Raw genomic sequence first — 17,882 nt, forward strand, 5'->3', positions numbered from 1 at the left:
ATACTAGTAAACATATGCACATGATACATGCACATAAGTTAAAATTTTATCTAAAATATAGTTTTATATTTGTGCATAATAAACTTTTAGATGGAATAGATATAATATAATAAAACATAAACTTTCTAAAATTAAACAGGTCCAATATGAAGCCCAATATATAAGAGCATTTGAAATGGATATAGGCCCAATCAAGATGCTCAAAATTTGATCCGCCCAAAACATATCACGTTGGATTGTGCAAAAGTGGAGGGAACTGCTCAAGGCTCATTCGAAGGTATAAATTATAATGATAACTATTAAAAAAATTTGCAACAAAAGACTGAACATGTGAACCGTACCCGTTAATCTGATAAAAGTTTTGGGTTTCCTTTATTAGTGGGACTAATAAATTCTTCGTTTGCAGAAATGGGCTGCTCGTAGGGAGTCCCTTTATATACTAATGCATCCGTGTACGTAAGTATAATATTTTTTTAAATTAATTTGATTATATTTAAACTGAAGTGATATCATATTTGTAAAAATTAAGGAGTGGTTAAACTGTAATTTGAAATATCGAAATGAAAAAATAATAGTGTAATGTCTATACCATATAAGAGTAGTTTTGACGAAAAAATAAAAAAATATAGTATATTTTTTTGTTTAATAAACATGTTTTTTTTATATAGTATAAATATCCAATTTAAATTCTACAAATCTATTTCAAAAATACTTTCACCAACACCAAAACAAAATCACAAGAATAAAATAGTTACCGAAACAATAATTGTTCGTGCCAAAAAAAATCAAAACTTAACATTCCAACATTTAAAATGTTCACAACTTCGAGGATTGTTATGATTTATATATTTATTTTTATGACTTAAAAATTCGGCGGTCGTTGGCTTTTCGATGTGTATGGGTAAATTCCGTGGCTTTTGATGTGTATGGGTAAACTCCGAACTATGATATTAATCAAGTAATCCGCATTTGTCAAACTCTGCGCCACATATTTGTCTTAAAAAATGTTATATTGAACATATGATAATTTTTCAAGAGTTTATCTACTTTATTGACTCGAACCTTGACTCATATGATCTATATTTTTGATTGATTAACGAGAGGAAAAAGAAGCAACCAACACAAAACCGCGAGTCCTGTGAAATGAAATAGTTTTGTTTCGGGTAAGGCAAGTGGACAACACAAGCACGCAAACTACACTAGACTGGGCTGCGCTTGCTTTTCTGCTTTCTCCTTCTCCAAACGTTAGGGCAAAGAATATATACTACTCATTAATTATATATAATAGCAGTATCACCAACACACACTCCACTCTAGTCAACACCATTTCGCCGCCTTATCGCATAGGGGATATTTATACTCAGAGATCAGAAAACACCAATCGCTGCGATTCGTTCTATGGATTTGCTTCGATCGTATCTCTCGCGAGTTCGGATCCCTGAGCCTACTAATCGCATCTACAAGGAGGAGTGCTGCATTTCTTACGATACTCCGGTATTTACTTTCTCCTTTTATTCTTTTCGTGCTCTACTTTTGCTGCGAACTTTTCGTGTTCTTCGTTTGCAACTAGAGATTTTGTGCTTCTGAGTGCGGAGTTGTGTTATAATAGACTGTTATTCTTTTTTGCTTGACGTTAGGATACTCTGTTAGTGAATTAGGGTTAGTAAGATGTAGCTATTCGATTGTTTCAGGATGACTTGTGGGTGGTAATTGAGAATTGGTTTCATATGATTTTGGCTCTGTTAATCCACTTCAGCTTTTTGTAATTTTTATTTTTTGTACGTATTGTGTGATGGAGGAGTTACCGAGCAATCTGTTTCTATCAGTGTAAGTTGAAGTGCGTCACTGCATGCCCCTGCTCGGTCGACCATTGTATATTATGAGGTGGATGAACTGTGCCACTACTTTTATTGATTATTTGACTATTTGATATTGTTTTCACTTTTTTCCAGAAATCAGATGGCGGGTTGTTCGTGGACATGAATTCGTTTCTTGCTTTTGGCAAGGATTATGTGGGCTGGAATTATGAGAAGAGTGGAAACCCTGTTTATCTGCACATCAAGGAGACTCCGAAACCTGTATCTGAAGACAGGCCTTTGAAGAAACCAACACTTCTAGCCATAGGTACTCACAGATTTTATGCTATTCTTTGGTTTATGGGAGTGCACATAGTGATGAGGTTCTTAGAAAAACATAGTGATCGGTTCACTTTTATTTCAAATCACATGTACTTCAAAGGGGGAAAGCAAAATAATTCTCATGTAGAATTTAAATTCTGAATTACTTCCCAGCGTGTGCATTTCAAATGATTGAAGATGATACCTTTTTGGCATGTTTCTCAATGTTTTGGATGTGCTATGATATTTCTAAAGTATGTATTTGGCTCATCAAGTGTTTACCCTGGCAGATTCTAGAGTTTTTTGTTTGTATTTACTAATTATTTGCTTTATAGTTGTACCATTTTGGAAGACAGTTCCTTGAGTTTCATTTTCTGTTTGCAGGTATTGACGGAGGATTTGATAACAATGACCCAGAATTCGAAGCAAGCTATGAAATAGTTATTTTGCCAGACTATTTGACTCTTCCTTTCCCATCTGTGGAGTTGCCTGAAAAGGTATTCTTCCCATTCGTGTGTCACTCACATGTTATTTTGTATTATGAATTTCTTCAGAGAATCATCTAGATAAACTATTCAATGAATGGCCTGAAATACACAGGCATAGTTTTTAGGTATTTTGTGTCTGTCTTGTAGGTTAGATTAGCAGTTGATTCTATAATCTTGAATACGGGCGCAGAAAAGAAAGAGCAAGTTGCTGCCTGGACTGCCGATACAAAAATCATCAGTAAACATGCCATGGATTTGAAACAGCTTGACAATGGGGTTGTTGTTCCTCCATCTGGTTGGAAGTGTGAGAAGTGTGATAAGACTGAAAATCTTTGGTTAAATTTAACAGATGGGTCAATCCTTTGCGGTAGAAGAAACTGGGATGGAAGTGGGGGTAATGACCATGCTGTTAACCATTACATTGTGACTAAATATCCATTGGCTGTAAAGCTTGGAACTATAACCGCTGATTTAGAGGCAGCAGGTAATGCCTACATTCTCTTTGCTATCTGTAGCCTCCTGGGGATTTATCATGCTGTTGTTGCCCCAGTTTTCATTATTGATACAAGAGCTTTATTTGTGACAACCACATGGCCAAGTTATCTTGTTTGAAACTGATGCCCTTTGTTTCTCACTGAATGATGCCATATTTGTATGGCATCACACCATCACCTCTTTGGTATCTGCTTTATTTGTGGTGCATTGGTGGGATGATGGGCAAATTTATTCAGCAGATAGAAGAACTTGATATTCCAATTACTTATTGTACCAGTTTGGTTTGTTTTGGTATGGATGGGTGTTTTGTTTGTGGCGGTGGCAGTGGTTGGGGATGGACTAATCCTCCCGGCTCCAAGGAAGCATTTGGATTCCCCGTGTTACATGCTATGATTGGCTTAATAATTTTTCAAACTAGAGTTTTTGATATTATGATATATTTATGAAGATGTTCAGCCTCATACTTGCTGCTAATTTTCTCTCAAAATCTTAAAATTTTTTCTTCTTATTTGTAATTGTATCAGAATGTTGTTGGAGCTGCGGACCTAATTATAACTGCTCTTTGTGGTAGATGTATCTGATAGAGTACTGTTAAGAATCACAACTTGAATAAGCTCACTACCATTTTCAAATATAATCATGAAATTCAAATTTTGGCAGCTCAGATGTTTACTCTTATGACGAGGATGCAAGTGTTGTAGACCCACTCCTAGCACAACATATGCTACACTTTGGTATTGATTTTTCATCCTTGCAAAAGGTATGAGTAACTTTAATGCATTTAAAAATTTATGTTATCTTTACAAAATCTAGAACTGTCCTGGCCCTCATGGGCCTTGTGGATGTTAGAAAATGTGATGTGCTAACTGCTAACTGCATATACTTATCACTTGACTGTTAGTACACGCTAATCTGTTTTTTACAGATATTCCTATAAATCAATAACTTTTTGATTTCTTAAATAATCTCTCTTTATGCAACTTTTGTTTGGACACTATTGAACTTTGCTGTTTATTTATTTATCTGGTTCATTAAATATCCTCAAATAATAGTTAGTTGTTTGTTTGTTTCCTAATTAAAATAGCCATTATTATTGGCATCATAATCCTAATTTTTGCTACTTGATAAATTTGACTTATTGCTGTGCTAGACTGAATTGACGACTGCTGAGAGAGAACTTGATCATAATACCAGTTTTGACTGGAACCGCATTCAAGAGAGTGGAAAAGAAGTTGTGCCTCTATCTGGGCCAGGTTACACAGGACTTGTAAATCTGGGCAACAGGTTTATTATTTTGATTTTAGTGTTGCTGAAATCTCATGCCATTTCTTCCTTCTCGGTTCCTGAAATTTGATATTTGCAGTTGTTACTTGGCTGCAACTATGCAAGTTGTATTTTCTACACATGGCTTCTGTTCACGGTTAGTTGTTTGCAATGCCTTGAAGAAATTTAGCTATTCTCAGTGTAGGCACCACATCTTATTATGCATCTATTTATTTATTTACCTTTTTGGTTTTCCTTTTAGATTCTATAAGCACCAAAGTTTGAAAGCAGCTTTTGATATGGCTCCTGCTGATCCAACTGTAGACTTGAATATGCAATTGTAAGTAGCTAGCCTTCTTCGACAAAATAATGAATGTCCTAGTTCAGTTGTACTTGGTGGAAAATGTTCTTCCCATTTTTCTATTATCTTGCATATTAAATTCATTGATGATTCGAAACTGCTTCCTTCCTACACACAATTAAATAACGATTTCCCAATTCAGTTGTACCTGAAATTCAAGAGAAACTAAATTATTTTCTGCAAGTTCCTGTCAGAAGAATTTCAGGAAGTTGCACTATGTACATACCAGTTGATCATCCTGCATAGGCGGTGAGCTTGGTGATGTAGTTTTTGGTAGATAAATAACGTTGCAAATCATGTTTTAAGAGTTAATTTCAAGTGTAAATGCATCAGATGTTTTAATCTTTCAATTCTGTTGAATAAATTAGGTCGGAAAGTTATCATGGCTCGTCTATTAGATGTGTGATTGTGGTTTTTATGAGGATTTGTTTTTAGAAAGGTTGATGTCGAGTTGGTGATACAGTTCAGCATGACTATAAAAAGTGTAGTGGATTCTATAACCCTTAAAACCTATGTGTGTGTGGTCACTCTATAGGACTATAAAAAGTTCAGTGGATTATGTAGCCCTTAAACTTAAAAACTAAATTTTTGTAGTCACTATATAGGTTGATAATTGGTATGAAAATCATTGTTTTTGACTTGTGAGCTAAAAGCTGTTAATGCCTTCCTTTTCAACTCTTGGATGTGCCTTTTATGGTGCAAGGCTTTTATTGTCTGATTGTACCAGGCAATATCGAAGAAAGAAAATTGCTGTTTCTACATTAATTGATTAAACCTATTCCATTTTCTTTGCAGAACAAAACTAGCTCATGGCTTACTTTCTGGTAAATATTCCATTCCAGCTTCCAAGGTAAGTTATGCCATATTCATTGAAACTTCATTGTTTTTACTGTGGGTAACAGTTGCCTATTTTGTCATACAGAAAGACAAGGCAGGGGATGCAGACGACACTTCTTTAAATGCTGTAAGCATCCTTGAGTTTGGTCCTTTGATTGCTTCCGTTATATGAATTCTGGTTCTCTAATCCTGGTTGTTTGTCTATCTTCCAGAAACAAGTTGGAGTTTCTCCTCGTATGTTCAAGTCCGTTATTGCTGCAAAACACCCCGAATTCTCAACTATGAGACAACAGGTTGTTTACTAGGTTAATTGTTATTGGTGGGTACTGGGTTGAGAGAATTCTTGTACGGAAACCTTTGTTTTGCTCTTTAAAAAGTTGATTTCTGCAGTTTCTTCAGTCATTTTGTCTGTTATTGCTGCATTTTTTGTAATAGTATAGATGACGAACAGAAATTTATGTCTAGGATGCTTTAGAGTTCTTCCTGCATTTTATCGACCAAGTTGAGCGGATTAACTCTGGAAACCCAAACTTGGATCCTTCAAAGAGTTTCAAGTTTGGCATTGAAGAGCGATTGCAATGCAGCTCGGGCAAGGTTGCCTATAACAGAAGAAATGATTATATTCTCTCTCTCAACATTCCTCTCCATAAAGCTATAAACAAAAGTAAGTTTGTTTCATGATCACAAGTATAATATAATGACACTTTTCATATATTATATCTATTATTCTAACATCAAGTTTCTTAAAAATCCAGAAGAACTCCAAAATTTTGAAGTCGAGAAGGATGCTATGGGGAAGGAGCTGTGAGTTGGAATTCTCCCAAGCGCCTATATGGTCATCTTCATCATACTCTTAGCTAAATATATAGTATTTTGGCAGGTCCTCTGATGAAATTGTTCACCCTCGCCCAAGGGTATCGTTGATGGATTGTCTGGATTGTTTCTCTGCTCCTGAGGAGTTAAATGATTTTTACAGCACAGCCTTAGATGCTAAGACAACTGCAATCAAGTGAGTTTCTCCTCTCCTTTTATTTTTCCTTGTAAAATTATATAACTACGTTTTTAGTTTCCTGAATTTAATTCTTTAGGCTGAATATTTGGTTTTTTATTTTTTCTGCACGTCTAAAATGTTTATGTTTATCGCCGCAGAACTGCAGGTCTGACTTCATTTCCTGATTATTTGGTATTGCACATGAGAAAATTTGTCCTCGACTCGGGGTGGGTCCCAAGAAAACTAGGTATGCAGTCGTTAATCTTCGTTTCATTTGCGCAAAATAGCAGTTGATTGAGAATGGTTGGTGACTCTTTTTGAATTGATTTCATAGATGTCTATATAGACGTTCCAGATATGATAGACATTAGTCATATGCGCAGCAAAGGTCTTCAGCTCGGGGAAGAATTGTTACCGGATAATGGTATGTCATTTCATCATTTTTCCCATTGTTGAGGTTGAATAGTGAAAAAGTCTGGATGTGTTAAATTTTTGCAGTTACTCATCGTAACAAATTTAGCATTAGTTACTTTCCCTTATGCTTACTATTAGTGGAACTTGTTATCATCCTTTCATTGATTTTTTGAATGTCTGATCCTTTATTGTGTCGGTGTTATCCTTTTCATTTCTTTTCCTTTGTTAGTGATCTGTCTAGTGCATGTTTGCAGTTTTACACGGATTACAATGCTTCTGATGTTTTTTTCTTTTTAAAAGGTGGTTTCTTGTGTTACAATCTGTACGATTCCAATTAGTTTTGTGTGATTATAATGATGTGTATATCATCTAGCTGTCTTACTGTATCACTCAAGGTGAAAAACTTTAATGGGAGAGCTTTACTTGATTCTTTTTATAATTGTTTGTAAGAATGCATGCCAAGGATAGACAACTTGCATTGGTGAGACCTCATCGTTTATGTCAGTCTTGTCTTACTAAGGATCATTAATGCTATTCACAATTGTTACAAGGTCATCATGATTACTTAACAAGAATTTGTAAAAAGGGTTATCCCTACGTTGGACCAATTATCACAGAGTGCCCCCTTTTATTAGCTGTTTTTCTTCTCCAGTCTCCACATCACGCCTTAAAACTGTTGTTATTTTCAACCTCTGTCTAAATGTGCAGCTTCTTTAGACGGCGGAGTGAAGGCTGATGAAGACATTATTTCCCAACTGATGTCAATGGGATTTAATTATCTTCATTGTCAAAAGGCTGCTATCAATACCTCCAATGCTGGAGTGGAAGCAGCAACAAATTGGCTGTTTGACCATATGAATGATCCAGGTAATTCCTCTTCAAACTTGGATCTTCAGAGACCAGTTTTGTTATATAAGAGTTTCCCCATCGTATATGCTACACAAATTAATATCACTTTTTTCTTCAAGATATTGATGAACCTATAAAAAAAGAGCAAAAGAGTTCTCTACATATTGACCAGTCAAAATTTGATACTTTAGTATCATTTGGCATTGAGGAAGAAGTTGCTCGGAAGGCGCTACAAGCAACGGTAAAATACTATAAGCCTAAAAATTTTGGGATGCATTTTGCTTTTCATGTAATGCTCTCCACAATAATTTGCAGGGTGGTGATATCGAAAAGGCTACAGAATGGATATTTAATCCTCCTCCTGGTTTGTCAAATATGGAAACGACACCAAGTAGCAGTGGCTCCGTGGTTGATGATACTCTACCTGATGGAAAAGGAAGTTAGTTCCAAAGTCCTTTAGGCTTATGTTGATGTTTTCATTCTAGATTCTCAACAATGCTTCTGCTTATGCTTAAAGTAACCAGTTTTGTGCTAACGTGTGTATGTTTCTTGTTTAGAATACCGGCTACTTGGGTTCGTGAGCCACATTGGCACTTCTACTCATTGTGGGCATTATGTTGCTCATATCTACAAAGACGGGAGATGGGTGATTTTCAATGATGAGAAAGTTGGGGTTTCTCAGGATCTACCTATTGACATGGGGTACTTGTATTTCTTCGAGAGATTTGATGGCTGAAAAACTTTTAATAGACTCCTGCTGAGCATGTGGGGCATTTTTCTGGAAACAATCGGTAATGCTCCTGGTTTTCTTTTTGATTGGTTTTGAACTGTAGTTAGGTCTAGTTGTGATAAACCATCTGATCCATACAGCGAGTGGAGAGTCGCTTGTTCATGATCTAGCTTTCTCCCATTGTTGTCATATACCAGTATTCTACTTGTTCAATCATCTGAGTTTGGTAATTTTCTTACATGGTGATGGGGTTCACTTGGGCGGAAGATGATTTTTAGGAAGTCTACTATCTGTTACCTTTATTTTAATTCCTTACAATCGAACTCGATGCCTTACTTCAGTTGCGATTGAATAGACTGGATGGATTCATTTTAATGTACCCTAATTCCTATTCAGTCGTCAATTTTGATTTGCCAAATAACACACCTGTTTCGCTCAATCAGAATTTTTTAATATGTTGCAATTTTGAAATAGATGTTCTAATTAATATTGTTAGTAGTAAAGTCTATTAATCATGCATCTCAGACGGAGCTTTTTTTTTTTAATTATTTTTTCTCGAGTCAATTTCCGAAAAGCTATTTTTATTTAATTCCTTTTTCTATTTGGGTGTTAAGATCTCACCATTAGAGAATCACATATTCGATTTTGGCTGTCATGCTTCCTTGAAGTTTGCTGTGGGCCAGGGAGAATTTATTTTTTAGGCAGTTGGCCCTGAACCATCAGAATTCTTGCTTTGCTTAGTCTGTTTAAAATTGTAGATGTATTATTTTTTAGTGTTAAAAATCAAGATATGTCATGGCTTTATTCATAATTATAAGTTATAAATCAAATATATTGTTTTAAGGAGACGTATGGAAGATTATTTATTAAGGTACCGTTTAGTAGGATAGTTTAGTAATCTATGCACAATTTATCAAATATAATTTTGCGTTATATTATTTATTCATCTATTAATTACATCAATCAAATCATTTAATTTAAATTATTATATTATTTCTTATATACATAATATTATTCATATTTTATTTATTTATTGTTAAAAAAATAAAATGGTAATTCATCATTTTTATATAAAATTTAATCAATCAATTCAAATAATCTTATAATCAAATATTATATTAACTATAATTTTTTATTTTTTATTATATTATATTATTTATTTATGTATTATTTATGTCATACCAAGGCGATTGATATGTGGACAAATATCTATCAGAAAATTTCCTTTCTCATGATTACTTGTGTCTATCAAAGTTATAATTAAATTCTCTTTACACTTTTGTTTTCGACAAATCCTCTCTCAAAATGTTTTTGTTTTTACGAAATGTGTGTCGATAGAGGAATAAAAATAAGAAAAATAAAAGTGTGTTTGACAACCAAGTAATTTGAAAATAACTATGCCCTAATAATAATAATATATATATATATATATATATAAAAGAAATTATAACAAGTATGTATGGTACCAAGTACCATTAATAAAGGCTGATGCCACTAAAAGATGAACAAAAAAATTTCAAACTAAATATTATTATAACTATTCAATGTTCATGGTCTGCATGCATGTTGCTATTAGTACTATCACGAATTATTTCTGAATTGTTCTAACTTTGACTTTTTGGTTTTGATAAGCAATTAATATTATTTTTATTCGGTGACACCAAATTATATTACAACTGGAGTATTCTTATCAATTATTGGTTTAATTTTTTTAGATTATTACAAATTAAATAAATTTTTATAAGTCTCGTGAACTTTTGAGTCTTCTTATGTATTCAAATTATTCATATTATCAATATATTCAAGGAACTCCTGATTGTTTTATAAAGATAATACGACAGGATAATGTATTGCCCTCCAAAATAAGTTTAAATACTAAATAATATGTTAAAATTCAATAGTTTAGTAATTTCAAAATGTTATTTCGTTTTATATATAACAATTTATTTATTGGTTGTATACTTATATTTCACAACATGTATTTGATAAATATTGTAAAATTTATTCAAATCATTTGATTTTTATCATAAAATTTTATTTCATGTGATACCTATATATATATATATATATATATATATATATATATATATATATATATATATATATATATATTATGATGTGGGAACCTGCAATCGCTATCTTTCGGTGCTCTCTGAGTAATAGTCCAAGAAGGTGTTGCGACATGCTAGTCCAATAAGATGTTGGCATGGGGAATTGAACTCCTGATCTCTGGCCAAAATTTCACCTACTCTATCAACTTAGACACCCTTTTGGGGCATCAAATACCTATATATATATATTTTTTGAGAATACAAGTACAATATTTCATCAATATTACAACTATACGATACAACAATGTAATGAAACTGCCCGCACAACCGACGAGACTTGAGCATGGACTCGAGACTTGCTTATCTCGAGCGATGAAACTACTTAAATCTACCTAAATAAATTAGAAAAATCTACTCGCCATCATCGAAAATCGAATTGGTCTCAGGGCCTTACCCTTGACCATTGGGCCAATGGCTCATTGGCTCAAATACCTATATTTAATACAGTAGAAGTGTATAGATTGCTCGATAATTTTCGAAAATTTGTAGCCAAAGAAGATCCAAAATACTCGTTCCTTTTGTTTGCACATCGTAATTCAGCATTTGATTCTTTTTTTAAAAATCCACAATTTATTCTTTGTATGCATTCTTGTGTTTCTGCTTGGACGTCAGATCTCATTGCAAATTGCACAAAACCTTCAACTGGTGCATTTTTCATTTCCATAATATTTAGGGTTTTAGCCACCCTTCAATTCTATTTTTATACACTCCCTTCATTTTTTTTAGGTTAAACTGAAACAAGGAAGGAAGATGAAATTAAATTTAAGAACAGAACAAATTCCATAAATCGAAATTTACCAACCTTGAATTAACTGTTTTGACTTTTTCTAAAAAAAAATTTATTTGTTTTGAATTTTGAGATGTCAGACAAGTTGATTTTTTTTACCTAGAAAAACAACAGTGGTAGTGATTGAACGTAGTACACACAACACAGTACGACGCTACCATCATGTAACAAAGAAAGAATAGTACAACAAATTCATACAAGTGTACTACATGATTACAACGATATATTTTGACAATGAAGAGTCCTAACCATTGGGAAGAGATTTGAAAGCTGAAAAAACGTCATTGAGTGCAGCGTTGATGAAATCTCATCTGTTCTCTGGTGGATTTTTATTTCCATTTCTGATGTGGTTTTGTCAATGCTACACTCAATTACGTTTTTCGTACTTTGCTTGAAATCACAATTTATGTCAACTTTTGTGGCTCACTCTATCTGTCTTTTTTTTTTTTTGCAATGTCCGGGCCGACAAATTTCATCCTACTCTACCCAATGATGCATTAAAGGTTTTTTTTTTTTTTCTCACATGTGTGCTTCATTGAAAAAATTGTTAACTATACATATTTGGTTGCATTCTTATGTTTCACTCATTTCCTTCTAAATGTTCTTTTGGTTGACCAAATTAGTCCTAAACATTTTATAATTTTACCCATTTGGTCCTACCATCTTCAATCCAACACTATGTTTTACGCCAACATAGTGTTGGATTTTCATCTCCAACCTAACGTTATTTTTAGCGTTAGGTTGGTGTTGATTTACAATGTTGCATCAAATTTGGTGCATTACGCCAACATAGTGTTGGATTTTCATCTCCATTATTTTCAGCGCTAGTATGTTGTTGGATTTTCATTTCCACTATTTTCAGCGCTAAGTTGTTGTGGATTTGATGCAACACTGTAGCTCAATGCTATTTGTTTTTTTTTTTCTTTATTTTTTTGGGTTTTTTTTTCTTATTTATAATATATATTAAGATTATGTATAATATAATATATTATAATAATATCATTATGTACATTTTTAAACATTGTTAAATATTTTGGAAAAAAATTAAGATTAAAAAACCCAAAATTTATTGAAATCATAATAGAAAATGATACAAAATTTATTATTTTAGATATTAATGATATTTAATTATCGTGTTTAAAAATATTTGGTAAAATAAATTAATTGTTGTGAATAAAATAATAAAAAATATTTCGAAAATATTCTTTTTAATGTAGAGTTTAGAGTAAATGGATTGAAGATAGTTTTGTATTTGATGTAAGAATTACACTATCTTGAAGTTAATGTGACACTAAAATAACGTAATGAGTTGAAAATGACCTAAGATTTAACGTTAACAATATAACCAATATCCAAATTTCAAATCCCCATGACATTTAGGACTCAAGTGGAAAATGAGTGAAACATACGAGATTGAGGTAGTGTTTAGGAGAGTTTCTGGTAAACAATTCTCAGTTTTTTTTTCATAAAATTTTGAAATTTTATTGAGGAAAAACTGATAAATATTTCTTTGAAGCTCTTTCAAACACTATCTGAATAAGATTTCTGGATTTTTGAGTTTTAAAATTAAATTACTAGATGAATGACCAGATCGAGTAAAATTTTAAAACATTCGGGGCTAATCTGGCCTACCAAAAATATTAATGACTGAACTAAAAACTGGGTAAAACAAACAGGTAAATTAGATACTATTTGTACATACAAAACCTTAAGGAAGATTTAAAGGTAGAGATTTATTCATATATATCGGTTCCACTATTTTTTTTGTCACATGTATTGATAAAATTCCACTTTAAGATGTACTATTAAGGCATTGAACATACAGATAGGATGAAATTTTCTAAACAAATGAAACTGAACCGAGTTTTAACCTGTATAAGTACTAATTAAATGGAAAGTTCGATTCTACCCCATGGATATTACCCCCATGGGGTAGGTGGCTCTCAATGATTAGTTCAAATCATGTGGCTCTCATTCAATCATGTGGAGCCCACGTGATTTGAACCAATAAAGGGGTATGTTCGAATTTTTCCTAATTAAAGATACACTCGTACACATTCATATCGCAAAGGCAAATATCCCGAGGCTCCTGCTAAGAAATCTAGAAGCATATGTTTAAGGCCTAAATTAGAATTATAACAGAAGATACAAATCTCGAAAACATTATTTCAAAAATGAGATCTTTTTGCCCCTCAAGTTTTGCATATTACTCTCATTTATTAACACACAAATTTGAATATCTCAAAAAATTTTGTAGTATGAATTGAACATGCTCTTTCCTCGATCCTACGAGCGATTTGAAGAAACATGTAGCACCTTATGGAGCCATGAGCCCTTCGATTGTGTAGAAGAGAGAATCCGCCCAGTCAACTTTGAAAAGCAAAGCATGCAAAGTTTGCATCACATCATATTCAGGATCAAGCTTCCGCTGCCAACCCTAAGCAAAGGGACAAAATCAATCTCAGAGTTAATAAAATTGTGGACTCTTCGTTTTGGTTCAAATAAAACACTCAAAGATCCATTCTATCGGGCCATAAAAGCTTTTCAGGCGATGTGGTATCCATTTCATGACATGATAAAAAATATAACATGTTACCTATCTATCCTTCAAACACCTACAATGAGAAGAGACAAAGTGCACTTTTCTACAATTCACATCAAAATTTTGTTGTCCAAACATCGAGAAAACTTGTTCGTGTTTTGGATAGTTGTTAATTCTGATTTCTGATTAAATATGGAACATATACTATGCTGATTGTTGATAATTTCATCATAGTATCTTTCCACCTGTACTAATTAATTCACATCAAAACAGAAGCTTGACGTCATTCAAATGATGCAAACAAAATATAATCTTCCCTTCCCAGGCATGAAAATCAAATTCCATACAGCTGAAGGAAATGCAGAAGTTACCTCCAAAACTAAAGTAGTAACAATCACAGTGCAAACATTGCCATCGATGTTAACTCTGTGACGCCTAACTTGCTCAAGCAATTGTTGCATGCAATCAGCAGGATGAATGCAGTCACCTTCATCTGAACCCCAAAACTTGAAAGTTTTGTCCACATCCTATCCAGATATCAGAAGCTCTAAAACATTTACTAACGATTCCTTCTGAATATACATCGATGGAAATATGGAATAACCCCCACCCCTCATGTGAAAAGAAAAAAAAATTTCGTGATCTTGACAAGTGTTTATTGGAAAAGTTGAAGTTCAAGTACAAAAGAGAAAAAGATTGAACTCAAAGTTCTATTAACAATTCAAGTAAAGATCTTGAAGAGTGCTCATTGACAAAGTAAAAAATTCAAGTAAAAGGAAAAAAAGAAAGTTGAATGCGAGCTTCCATCAACAACTCAAGTAAAAATCAAATAAAACTGGAATTATCGACTCATGGACTTTCCAGTCCTGGAGGCAGAAATTATAGATGCACCAGTAAAGCATATCAAATGATGAATTTCCAGAGAAAAAGGAAAAAAACAGTGAGGCGGAGGACGGAACGAAGGTATCTTCAGGGGAATCTCACTTATAAAATAGGTGCTTCTTTTTCATATAAAATGTGGTAAGCCAGTAATGACCTCAATAAATGCTTGAGGATGCGGGCAGTTCTGTTTGTTAGATAGTCTCAGAGTGCATTCAGCAACAGAGCGACCATCACGAAGTGCCACAGCCCTGAAGAACTCCATTAAATTGTCTCGATCCTTTTTAGAAAGTTCAGCAGTCATCCCTACATCTAGGAAAATGACATGCGGCTTGGATTTAAATAGAGCTTTTCCTGAGCCTTTTCCCTGCAATACTCTAACAAGGATGTTTCCTGGATGCATGTCCGCATGGATGAAATTATCAACCTGAAAAGTAAAGAGTAAAGTACGATAAATGCCATAATCTTGGAACATGTTATTGCATGAGTAGCATCTACATGCACCATAGTTGAGTTACAAAGGCTAATGGGAAATAAATAAAATCGAAAAAATTATAGAGCTGTGCTCTTTCCAGCTCAGTAGAAAACTTTTCCGAGCTACTAGTCAGCCAAAAATGATGGCCATTCTCTTTAAGTGGGTCAGATTGGAGATTAATCCCCGGATAATTCCCAGAGTTACTTATCCAGTTTATTCTCTCCAAATAAATGATTCTATTATGAAAGAGCATGCTTGACATTTTCCTTTTAAAAAAGAACATATTGAATTGAAGTCCATAAATTTATAAAATCATACCAACAGCATCTTGAGGAGTGCATGAGTTCCAATATGAGCAAGCGCGGTCTTAATATGCCCATTTCCATCAAGCCTGTCCACATAATGCAGAATACTTTCTCCATGCTCATAACTTTCCACCAGAACAGCTGGGTGCACCAAAGGGTATAAAGGTTTTGGGAATGAGACGTCCTTCGAATAACGGAAATTGTAGATAAAACGACTCAAGTTAGCTGCTTCCCTCGCTAAATCAACTTGGGACATCATGAAAACAGCAAATTGTTGTATGCTCTCATCCAATCTTAACCATTTTAAGGTAGGAACGAATTTTGAAACTTTAGCAAATAAATTAATTAATACAAAATCTCTACGAATAGCTTCACCAACACCAGGATGCCTAACTTTCACGGCTACAAGCATGGGTTTTATCTGCTGTCTAGGATATCGAAATCTCAGAGTTGCACGATAAACTTGAGCAACACTGCCAGATGCCACAGGTTCCTCTTCAAACTCGTCAAAAATTTCTGACAGTCTGCGACCAAATGCCTTTTCAATAGTTCTTTTTGTGTAGGCAAAGCTATGAGCTGGTGCCTTTGCATGCAGTTCAGCAAGCTCGTCACAAAGGTCACTTGGGAACAGGTCTGGTCTGGCTGCTGCCCATTGGCCCCACTTGATAAATGCTGGACCAGCCTTTTCTAACGTTACACGGACAGTACGTAGCCATGATTTCCTAAATTGAATGCCAAGAGACTCTGAAAAGGGAGCCATGACAATGCAAGGTGAAAGCAAGACTGCCAAGTACAAAGCTCTCAGAACTAAAATCAATCCCTCTAAAAGAGAAAGAATGAACGAAAGCACATAAACATTCCCATCTTGTGCATGCATGTATAGAGTATCCTTGGTTGGAAGGTATTCTGCCTGTGCCAAAACTCTTTTGTTCCATGTTAACTCTCCAATAAGGCAGGCCAAAATGCCAGGTGCTATTAAATGTGATCGAAACAAAGCAAGGCTTACAGCACATGCAATCCTACCTATGGGTGGTAAAACAGGTCCATTATATGAAAAAACTGAGAAAAGCCTTTTCCATGCAATGGCATGGCACGGAAGTTTACTCTTCGTGGTTAGTAGATGAATTTTTTCGTATCCTCGAAACTTCCAAACGATCCCTTCAATTTGACGTGATGCAAGGGAAGAAAATGCAGCACGAGGAATCTTGTGGCGCGCATAAAATTTACATCCTATATAACATAGTCTGTTTTCTAGGGACGCCGGGTAATGTTTTATCTCAAAACAAGATGTCTTTGAGCTAGAGGAAATAAATTGCGCAAGCCTCCAAAAACTGCCAGTTGCCGAGCTTCTGCAGTTTTAAAATATTGAATGAATGAAAGCATCCACCTTTTAAATTAGCACCATTCAATTGCAATGTTTAAGCCAGATTAAGATGAATGCTGGCAATCTTGAATCTTTAAGTAAAAAATTGCACTGTGATACTAACTTATATCGTGATTAAAAAGCAATAGTATGGGAAAGTAATTAATTAACTAGCATAAATTTAAGTGGCGTGGCAAGAATCCGGGAAAGCAAGCATTCATCCACTTATTTAAGTAAGTAACGACTTGGGAATTTCATTTTCAAGCTTGCAGTCATCAGAAAATCTCGAATCAAGAAAACTAACACATAATTATAAATAGGTGGCATCAAAATAAAAACAAATTCAAGAAAAAAAAAAAGATATAGGATGGGAACCTGTAAATGGCCATAGAAATAAGCCGGAGTGGTGTGTACGATTCGCCGATGGTGTGATACAGTCGCAGGCATTTTTTACGCACTACTATGATGTACTAGTGAAATGAGTTTCTGGTACCATGCGCATAGTCGGAAGGGAGTTCCCAGCTATTTGATCGCCTACTGTTACCATCGAGAAGAAGATTGGGAATGCTTCGTTTCGTTTCGCTTCGCTTCTCTTCTCTTCGCTTCGCTGTTTGGGTCGACCCGAGGGTTCGTTAGTTATATGGGTAAACGGGTCAGGTCATGTCAAGCCCAAACATATTGCTAGAAAGTATAAATCCATAATCCCAAAACATATATCGCTAAAAAAGGTATAAAACCATAATTTTTTTGGCGTGTCGTAAAATGCTTGGTTAAACCAAGTTTTATCTCGTTTAAATTTCAACGCATTTAAACAATCATTTTTATAGTATAGAACTTGAAGTATCTATTAAATCCTATATTTTTGTTAATTTGTT

The 17,882-nt window shown here is 34.2% G+C and overlaps 2 protein-coding genes across 2 annotated transcripts; one reads left to right on the plus strand and one right to left on the minus strand.

Moving 5' to 3' along the window:
* The first annotated feature begins 1,141 nt into the window (after positions 1-1,141).
* Positions 1,142-8,775, plus strand: LOC140859957 (ubiquitin carboxyl-terminal hydrolase 14). The gene is made up of 20 exons (XM_073262624.1): positions 1,142-1,494; positions 1,953-2,124; positions 2,502-2,614; positions 2,753-3,089; positions 3,766-3,860; positions 4,251-4,384; positions 4,464-4,520; positions 4,626-4,703; positions 5,520-5,574; positions 5,647-5,688; positions 5,774-5,854; positions 6,027-6,225; positions 6,317-6,365; positions 6,442-6,570; positions 6,711-6,799; positions 6,887-6,976; positions 7,675-7,833; positions 7,935-8,056; positions 8,131-8,254; positions 8,373-8,775. The coding sequence occupies exons 1-20, from the start codon at positions 1,399-1,401 to the stop codon at positions 8,549-8,551; spliced, it is 2,400 nt and encodes a 799-aa protein (XP_073118725.1). The 5' UTR covers positions 1,142-1,398; the 3' UTR covers positions 8,552-8,775.
* A 4,780-nt stretch (positions 8,776-13,555) lies between these two features.
* Positions 13,556-17,633, minus strand: LOC140864038 (uncharacterized). The gene is made up of 5 exons (XM_073267920.1): positions 17,383-17,633; positions 15,658-16,993; positions 15,022-15,291; positions 14,357-14,512; positions 13,556-13,880 (listed from the first exon to the last, which is right to left on the minus strand). Exons 1-5 carry the CDS (start codon positions 17,394-17,396, stop codon positions 13,761-13,763), a joined length of 1,896 nt encoding a protein of 631 aa, XP_073124021.1. The 5' UTR covers positions 17,397-17,633; the 3' UTR covers positions 13,556-13,760.
* Between the last annotated feature and the right edge of the window lie 249 nt (positions 17,634-17,882).

Source organism: Henckelia pumila, chromosome 4 (genome assembly GCF_033568475.1).
Source record: "Henckelia pumila isolate YLH828 chromosome 4, ASM3356847v2, whole genome shotgun sequence".
Classification (NCBI taxonomy): Eukaryota; Viridiplantae; Streptophyta; class Magnoliopsida; order Lamiales; family Gesneriaceae; genus Henckelia; species Henckelia pumila.

Bases quoted from the DNA above. Each gene is read 5' to 3' on its own strand.
- LOC140859957 (XM_073262624.1), top strand. From the start codon at position 1,399: ATGGATTTGCTTCGATCGTATCTCTCGCGAGTTCGGATCCCTGAGCCT. The intron at 2,615-2,752 runs GTATTCTTCCCA...TCTGTCTTGTAG, and splicing joins CTGTGGAGTTGCCTGAAAAG to GTTAGATTAGCAGTTGATTC. The intron at 6,226-6,316 runs GTAAGTTTGTTT...TTAAAAATCCAG, and splicing joins CCATAAAGCTATAAACAAAA to AAGAACTCCAAAATTTTGAA.
- LOC140864038 (XM_073267920.1), bottom strand. The intron at 14,513-15,021 runs GTCATTACTGGC...ATATCTGGATAG, and splicing joins ATCCTCAAGCATTTATTGAG to GATGTGGACAAAACTTTCAA. The intron at 13,881-14,356 runs GTAACTTCTGCA...CCCTTTGCTTAG, and splicing joins TTACTACTTTAGTTTTGGAG to GGTTGGCAGCGGAAGCTTGA.